This window comes from Pocillopora verrucosa, chromosome 8 (genome assembly GCF_036669915.1).
Source record: "Pocillopora verrucosa isolate sample1 chromosome 8, ASM3666991v2, whole genome shotgun sequence".
Classification (NCBI taxonomy): domain Eukaryota; kingdom Metazoa; phylum Cnidaria; class Anthozoa; order Scleractinia; family Pocilloporidae; genus Pocillopora; species Pocillopora verrucosa.
Window position 1 is genome coordinate 21,674,514 of NC_089319.1, and position 9,651 is coordinate 21,684,164.

General features: G+C 36.9%; 1 protein-coding gene and 1 long non-coding RNA gene across 2 annotated transcripts in view; one reads left to right on the forward strand and one right to left on the reverse strand.

Annotated features, from left to right (window-relative positions):
- LOC131772095 (uncharacterized) overlaps positions 1 to 519 on the forward strand; it is a 2,167-nt gene extending 1,648 nt beyond the window's left edge. The window contains exon 2 of the mRNA XM_066171105.1: positions 501 to 519. Coding sequence (XP_066027202.1) covers positions 501 to 519 — 19 coding nt within the window. The remainder of the gene's footprint in view (positions 1 to 500) is intronic.
- On the reverse strand, positions 10 to 3,984 carry LOC136282951 (uncharacterized). The gene is made up of 2 exons (XR_010718526.1): positions 3,878 to 3,984; positions 10 to 1,606 (listed from the first exon to the last, which is right to left on the reverse strand). It is a non-coding gene; the product is annotated as an uncharacterized lncRNA (long non-coding RNA).
- Between the last annotated feature and the right edge of the window lie 5,667 nt (positions 3,985 to 9,651).

The window sequence follows — 9,651 nt, forward strand, 5'->3', positions numbered from 1 at the left end:
GTGTGCGTGTGCGTGTGTGCGTGCACCTTTGCACACTTATGGGGACATTCATATGTATACACACCAGCAAAGTGGGGTCTGTTCAAATTGTGGGGACATTTTCAAGTCCCCACAAAAAAGTCCTCATAAATACGTTGTAATAAGAGAAAAGACCATCATAGTGAGGACTTTTGAATGGTCCTCATAAGTCGGTTTGTATAACACACATCTTGAGTCCTCACAAGAAGGTAAAAACACAGAACCTGGAAAAAAGTTTTTTTGTGTCCTGAGGCACATGAAGAAGTGCCCAAGAAAACCATTAAGATACTTAGATTAACGAAAAAATAATCTTTTAATGGTTTACACACTCAAATTCTTCATAAAGTACACACACTGTGTGTATTCAGATACACACAGTGCCTGAGTGATACTAAGAATTGCAGAGTGTACTTTGTTAAAAACTGTATTCTTTACATTAATTCTTAATGTAACTATCTTTATGACTTTTTTAGAGCACCTCCTAAGGTGCTTTATGGCTAAAAAAATTTTTTCCAGTCTTTTGTTTTCTCCCTTTTTGAGAGGAATTAAGGTGTGTGTTCTCCGAACCAAAGTAAAGGGACTCTTCGGGTGTCCTCATTATGAAGGTCTTATTTCAAAGAATTACCCTCTAAAGAACACAAGCACCACCCATTTTCTTTGATCAGGTTTTTATATTGAGGTGACACAGACTCTCAGACCCAAAAAGAACATCATCAAAGTCTCATTATTATTATCATTATTATTACTACTAGTTCCCTTTTGGTAGAAGAGTTATCTTCCCAAGGGATTTTGATTGTGCATGGAATCCTCTAAATAGCTCTATCTAGTGCCTTTTTGATAGAACTTAACAATATATGTAACTCTATGGCTTTTTTGAGCACCTCTAAATGTGCTTATTGTTTCTTATAAGTTCCCTTATGTATCATTCTTTCAGTACATCCAGTAGTGCCGTGTCCAATCAGAAGATGTCTGTCTATTAACAGAACTTTGAGTAATGTGTGGGCTGTTCTACACAGAGACATATCATATTATGTCAGTCACCAGATTATGCAATAACTTAGAAAAACTGACAAAGTTGATGTTATAGGACCAAAGCTGTGTGGCACAGAATGCTGTACCGATCACTGATAATTTTTGTCACTACCAACTAATTCAATTTTCATCAAGGAAAATGATCTTTCCCTTGACTCCAAAGTTTTACCCTAAACTACAGTGAACACCTTTCACAGTCCTTAGGAAACAGATTGAACTAGATGCACTAACATATATAAAACAATGGCTCACTCATTTACATTTAGGTCATATATATTAGTACTGATCTTGCAAACATTAACTCATCTATGGCCCCCAAAAATGCATGAAATTGACCACACTGTGTTTTCATTTTTTTACCTCAACATGTATTTATAGCAATAAGGCCCTACATTATCTTACATTAAAGTGTATTAAAATAAGAATTTCAAAAAATTAGCATAAATTTGTTATCATATTTAAGGAAAAAAAGATTTTTCATCAAAATGTCAGTAATTATTATGAATAATTATTATGAAGTAATACAAAATTGATCCTCCAGATGTCAGCCACATTCCTGAAAATTTGAAAGGAGAAAAGTAAATTCTAAATCTTTTCACAAAATTTTCATGTTTTCCAATGTAAGTCAAACCCTTACTGGGAAGAAATATTTTTGGAAAAAATGGGGGTGTGTCAGCATGGGGGCAGGTTTGAAGTGTTACTAAGTAAATAAATATGCCCTCCACTATCCTTGCTAATCAATAGGAGGTCTCTTTGGCAAAACTAGCATCAAAACACAACTATCATAACTCATGACTGACAAAGTTAAAATGAATGCTGCAAAGTGGCTTTTATGACATTCTTCACTTCTTTTTTTTTTATTTTTTTGCATCTTCTATTATTTTGTTTTTTTATCTCTTCTTTGGTATTTCCTTTGAGTAACAAAACATCTAAAACCATTGACAGTGATTAAAATCAAGCAATGGGAAATATGGTTAGCAAAACAATAAGCTATGACACTCTTCGGTATGACATAATGCAAAGCAATTTCCATCATTTCTAGCATGCACTTCCAGACACTATGGCAAAACCAAACTTTTAAATATCCCCTTTTCATTTTATGATACACCGCAAAGCATATGTTGTTCCCAGAGAAAGCTGAAATACTCCTAAACTCACTTTGGGTTTGGTTAGGAAATATGAGGAGCAGTGGGCTATTCACAGATGATAAATCATTCTCAGGGAATTCACAAAACTGTCTCACAATGTCCCTGGGGAAATGAACTGAAGTATAAGTTCAGGCCTGAATATAGCACTCTCATCAGAAAAATAAACCTGATGCTCTTTGAAAATATGAGACTACTAACTGCTGGCAAAACAGAACTGGGGGCAGCAGAAGCAGAAGAAATTTGGGGGTCAACACCAACACATTGAAACAAAAATGTATTTCAAATGAAGTCAATATATCAAGTTCAACACATATACACTGATTTACTGTAAAGCCCTATAGAAATGGTACAGATAGACAATGATAGTAACTAACTTAATGGTGCACATTTGAACTCAAACTATAATTAACTAGTTTTTCAGTCTGTGGTCTTGCCAAAAATAGGCTCAAACTGAAAAGGAAAATCATAAGAGGGGTAAAATAGTTGTCAAAATTTTATATGTTGTCTCAAAGTTCATTTTCAACATCTCCTTAACCCTTTAACTCCCATGAGTGACCAAGAGAGAATTTCTCCTTACAATAACCAGATAAGTGATGAGAATAGCGAAAAATATAAATTAGGGAATAATTTGTTGATCCAATACTAAATTATCTGAACTAACATTATAAGAATTGTATGGTTGACAGTGAGGAGAATGACAAATTTGATCTGGGAGTTAAAGGGTTAAAGGCTTCTGTCTTCTGCTTGCAACTTCTTGACTTCATATCCATTCCTTCCTGCTTCATTTGTGGTGATCAAGCAACTCTTTAGAAGAGTCGTTCTACATTAATGTTCTCTAAAACTGTGGCGATAAGCACTCTTCTTGGCTGATATTTTGCTTACAATTTCACACACTAAGATACTAGGTATCAGCCAGCAGTAAAATCCCATTGTATGATTTCAACAGCTATAATCAATTAGTATATAACACACATTCAGTGAATGGTTTTTTTTTTCATGTGCTGATTGGCTAGTTTAGTTGTTCAGTTGGCTAGTTGAATGGCAAGTACCATTCACCTCCGAACAGATGATGAGAAAAATTGAACAACAAGAATTGAATTCCCACCATTTTTGGTATATTGAAAGAAATAAACTAAGTTTATGGTAATTGTGTGATATACTATATATACTGAAACAAATTAATCACCTCAGTGTCGATGAAAATGATGGATATTTACCCCCATGAATACAGAGGGTAAGTTTCTAAAGATACTGTGGTGCTGCGTCGGTGGGAGAGTATAGCAGGTAATTTAGAGATAACAACTGAGTTGAAAACGTAATTGGCGACCGTAAAGAGTAAAAAAAGCTGACGTTTCGAGCGTTAGTCCTTCGTCAATCGCTCTGACGATGGGATAACGCTCGAAACGTCGGCTTTTTAACTCTTTACGGTGGCCAATTTACGTTTTCAACTCAGTTGTTGACACTAAATTACCTGATATTTACCTCCACTTCGGTGAACAATTGTTAACTATCATGAGATGTTTGAACGCAAACATGACGGCAAATGATTATTTCAACTATCATCAACTATCGTGACCGTTTGAACAGGGCTTAAAAATTCTGAGTTATTTTTGAGGATAAGCATTAAAAGATTGTACTTGTTATTCTGAATTTATACCCGATGAAAACGTTTCACTCACCTCCTCAATTATAGCATCTTCTCCTTCGCTAAGAATACCAATGTGACAATGGTTTGTTCCGCTCCTAAATTGAAGTTGACTAAAACAAAACACACGTACAAACCAACTAGTAATCGCTTACAATCAAAATATGCATTTCTCTATGGCAACAAAACAACCAATCGTATTACGCGTCACATGGTTTGAATCGCATAGTTGAATCACATCCATTGGCGTAAATTATGGGGCTCTTTGGTCTCAGATACTTGTTACAAATTTTTGATCAAAACTCAGGAACTGCACGCGAATGCGGAATAGGCTACTGGAGGTGAACGACTATGCTTTTCAAAACTATATGTTCGATGGCTCTCGATTTCTCGATCTCGATTTCTAGCCCCCGATCTATTCTGCGTCCTTCACCACTGTCTATTCCATCTACGGAGTTTCCGATGATAAATTTAACCTCTAAATCATCATCAACGGGGATAAAATAAGATCGACTCACATCGACGCCGATTGAACTTGAAATATTAGTTGTGTAGTGCATAATTAACTACCAAATTGGCTTTAATTTTCAACATCTTATACTCCAAATTTGGAAAGAATCGGAAGTAACGCAATTTTTCATAAGCGTCATTGACCAAGCGTGAGGTCAAGATGGCTACAGTTCTTTTTTGTGTTTTATTTCCATAAAAACGGAAAAAAGAGAACGACACTAATATCCAGCCACCTCGACCGAAAAAGCTTGGTCAATATCGGATTTATTATAGAGCAAAAACATCGCCGCTTTATTACGAATCAAGACTTGTTTATTTCGAGAGACGGGAAAGGAGGCCAACTGTTTTTGCGCGGAATCACAGCGGGCAGTCCCGAGCCCATCTTGCCTGCTCAGGTGCCAATCAAAACAGAAGATATTTCAAATTTGGGTTATTTTCCCTTGGGCAATTACCAAAATAAAGGGAAAATTCCCTCTATCTGAACCAATCAACCTTAAGTAATTTGCTCTCTATGTTAAAAAATAACAGAATCAACGCGCGCAACATTATTTGAGAATGGTAGGCTGTTTTCAGCCGAGGTAACCATTAGGGTGGTGCTTTGTTTTAGGGTACCGTTCGCACTTGCCTTATTGGGAACATTTTCTCTTTAATTTTCCTATCATGTTTGGAATCTTTAACGATATGTCCGTTTTGCTCCAAAAAAGTGTTTGAGAAAAAAGGAAGAAAAAAAGAAAAAAAGAAAAAAAAGAGAACTGATGCAGGTCACAGGGCTCTGTAACGTCCCTGTTACAAAAGGCTATTAGTAAAGCGGCACCAATTGTTAAACACAAAAAATATACCCCAAAAATTTCATCCGCGTTCGACAATAATCGACCTTAAAATGCTCAGCGATGGCAGGGTCAGGGCTCTTATAGCACATCCAGAGCCTTTCCGTTACCCTCCGAGTCTCAAGTAATCTGTAATCAGACTTTTTGAAACTCTAGGACGCATACGTGGGCTCTGAATCGTAAGGACCTCAACATGTAGACCTGGTGTGGGTAGTAAAAGTGTGCATGCAGAGTCAATGGAGTATGCGCTTATCTCAACATTGTTTAGCAATTTATTACCTATACGTCCGAATAATTGCTTAAAACTATCATTTTATTTTGTGGCTTCATCACAAGCAGCTCGCTAAATCTCATCGATGCTTTTTTGTGCCTTTGAGGTGCAAGAGCAAATATACATAACACAAGGCTAGCTTAAACATCAAGGACAAATTGAATATCCATGTTGGCTCACCATGCACTAAGCTAGGGGTAATCATAATGATTAAATCTCCATTTGTTTGCAGCAGTTTTCTTTTTTCCTGTATTCCGTCATAAAAAAACGCTTCCTTTTCCCTTCTTTCTCTTTTAAAAGAGCGATTTCATTCACGTCCAATTCTGAGTTATTTACCCATTAACTCTAAAGGGTGACTGGCTTCTAATTTCTCATTTCAGTATCAACCTTGAATTGAATGTATAGGTAATGAGAAAAATGAAAATAATAACCAATTTGAAAAGCTCATCATTGTTAAACAAATTCTCCTTGTCCTTACCACAGGAAATGTAGAGAGATCGGTGTGGAGAATATGAGTACCAACCTAAGGGTGTAAATGGTTAATGATCGAGCTAAGTGCAAATTAATGCTATGTTTCATCTATTTGAGCGAACTGAAAAATTCCAACATCTGTGGCATCATGCAGTAGTTCAGTGATTGGATTCTGTCATATTGGTTCTATCATTCGTCTGTCTGCAATCGCTTGATTGGTGAGATTATCACGCCATGCACCTTGCTGTGACATACCTGTTAGATAAAATACCCTTTCCAGGAGTTCTCAGTATTGCTTTCAATAAACCTCACAGAATATTCACTTAGATACCTAACAGCAAGAACTCTTACATTCAAATAAAATCTAGGACCGCTAAATAATTAGTTAGAGAAAGCTCGAAAAAAATGTTTATCAATACTGGCTCGCGGGGAGGAAGGAAAGGATGTGAAGGATGGGAAGGATGGGAATCCTTGTTACAAGGATCTAGTTCTCATCTATAAGTCACGGTGCACAAGATTAAGTAAGAGAACTCTCAAATTGAAATCATGTCACATATTGAACACAACTTTATTAATATCTCAAAATAGGCCAAGATACATAATTCCCAAAATCTATCAAGAAATTCTTCAAAAAAATGTCTATAAATCTCTTTTAACTCTAAAAATCTAAAATATCTTTTTCTTCAAAAATCCCGACCATCTCAGCACTGTTTTTCAAAATAATCACAAAATTTGGCATAAAATGTGAGATATTGTGGTGCAATTTCTCAGAAACACCTTTAAAACATTCGCACAAGGTGTGAAAAATTCGCATCTCCTATAGGAGGCGAAGCCACCTAAGTTATTGCAGTTCTTACTGTGACACTACAGAAGATTAAAACACCAAAAAGGAATCATCCGTTAAGCCACAGAGATATAGTTGAGATGATTATGAAATTAATATTCCTCCATGTGAACTGGAATCTCTTATTCGGGAAAATGAATGAACTTAAGTCATCAGTGACCTCATGGATAAGCTTCCTGATCTCCATTTCCTTGAAACAAGTCTTAAAGAGGAGTGGATTTTTCTATACTGCATCACTGCAACAGCTAGGCTCGGTCTCTTAGGAAAATCAGGATTGGTTTGATGACAATGTGTGGAAATAAACGAACTCCTAGAGCAGAAACGTAAGCACTTTCTTGCCTATCAAGTCAGCGCAACATCAGTATCGAAATGAAAGTCTTTATTGCCTGCAATAGTAAACTCAAGAGCATCTCAGAAAAATGCAAGACACCTGGCTCCAGGCGCAGACGCCATTCCTGCGTAAATATGAAAGGCAGGTAATAAAATAGTCACCCAAAATCTGTGTGAAATGTTCTCATCCTTTTGGAGTAAAGATGTCAAGACTTCAATAAGGCTATCATTGTCCAATTGTAAGAGCGAGGAAACAGGCAGTCCTGCGATAACCACAAGGAAACACCGTTACTGCCGTCAGTTTTAGGCAAATTCCTTGCTAGAGTCATGCCTAATCGACTCATCAAACATTTGCAACAAGGTCTCCTGCCCGAGAGTCCGTGCAGCTTTCGAACGAGCAGCAGCGGAACAGTACATGTGATATTTACAGCTCGTCACTTTATGAGAAAATCCAGGAGTAACACTAGGACCTCTGTACCACCTTTGTTGACCTGACCAAGGCGTTAGACACGGTCAGTCGTGATGATCTATAGAAAATCATCTCAAAGCTAGATGCACCTCTATTATCATCTCCATGATTGGAAAGTTTCTTAATGAAATGATGGAACTTGTAAAATAGTGAGGTGTGGAAATATTTCCCGGTCAACAATGGCTTGAAACACGTATGTGTTCTCGTCCAACCTTCTTCTCAATGATGCTCTCTACAATGCTCCCAGGTGCATTCTCACAAGGTGATGCAGGCGTAGAAACTCGTTATAGAACTGATCACATGCTTCACAATCGTAGACGACTTAAGGAAACACTTGAGGTCAGTCTTACCACCATCCGTGATCTAAATTTTGCAAATGATTGTGCACTGGATAGTAACTGTGAAGAACAGATGCATCATGGCATGAACTCTTTGGGCACAACCTGTGAGAACTTTTGATTCACCGTACGTACCCACCAGCTCTAAGAAGCAATACAACTAACCTTACAGTCATTTAATTGGCACAAAACTCCACGCAATTGACATGTTCACCTATCTTTAAATTGCAGACCGCTGTCCATCAGCTCGGCGTACAGTAGACTTCGCCTGACTGTATAGGGACGCAGGTAAATCTCAACAGGTAGAAAACTCAAAGTCTATAAAGCTGGACAGTTTACAGCAGGTAAGCAGCCAAATTTAATCACATCCACGCAACAAGCCTCCGAAATGGTTCATTGGTTCAACTAAATAGTCGAACTAGCGAAACAGTTGAACTATACAAATTGCACAACCTATCTTAGTTAGTTAAAGTAGTTCAAGTGATCAAACTAGCTTCAATTGTTCAACTGCACAAACTGCACAATCTAGCTGAATTGGTTCAGGTAGTTAAAACAGTTAAACTAGCTCAATTGGTTTACCTGGTTAAATAGTCAAACTAGCGAAAACAGTTAAACTGACAAATTGCACAATCCAGCCTAACTGGTTGAAATAGTTAAAATGCTCAAACCAGCTTAAATGGTTAAACTGGAAAAAATGCATAAGCATCTTATAGGGTTCAATCTCACAAACACCACAATCTACCATAATTGGTTAAAGTAGTTAAAATAACCAAACTAACTTAACTGGTTGAATAACTAATTGGTTGAAGTAGTACAAATGATCAAACTAGCTTAAATTGTTCAACTGCATAACCTGCACAAACTGCACGATCCAGCAGAATTGGTTCTGCCTAGAAAGTAGTTATGTCATTTCTGCGACCTGATTCGAATTCAGACAGTCAAGTAGATATTTCAGTGTACCGCTGGTTATTTTGCAGTCACGGTAAGATATCAATTTTTCGAGAGCACATGGTCTGTTTTGAGTTTAAGTTTTAGTTTCTGCTAAGATTGTCGAACAAGATTTCATTTGTTAGTAGCGGGACAAGACACAAATAACTTGTACTATTCCATCGTTTTTGTTTAGCTTTCTTATCCTTTGTGACTCGGTTATTTTGCTTTATTCAGCGGATTTATGCATTTGATTTCAGTGAATCGTTGTTCATGTAATAAAAAGAGTTTACAGTTCAGCGCAATTGGCTCAACTGGTTAAACAATCAAACTAGCGAAGACCGTTAAACTGAAAACAATTGAAAAATATATCGTAGTTGTTTAAAGTAGTTCAAATGGTCAAACTAGCTAAATGGTTTAACTTGAAAAAATGTACAATTAGCTTAAATGGTTTAACTGCACAAGCTGCACAATCTAGATTCAAATACCTAAAATAGTCAAACTAACGAAAACAGTTAAATTGCACAAATTTCACATTCTTTCTTAATTGGCTAAAGTAGTTCAAAGGGGGGATTTAGGATTTTCGGTTTTGCAGCTTTGGCTACGTTTTAGATCGGTTTTTCGGTTTTTGTGCCAAAAAACTTCGTTTTTTCGGTTTGGTGGTCATTGCGGTTTGCGGATTTTCCGTTTTTTAGCATTTGGTTTTCGGTTTTCGCAAAAAAATACTAACTGGTTTTCGGCTTTGATATCCGATGCAGTTTTCGGTTTTTCCAATTAGACCTATTTGGGTTCCGGTTTCTCTTCGATCTGAGCGGCAACTA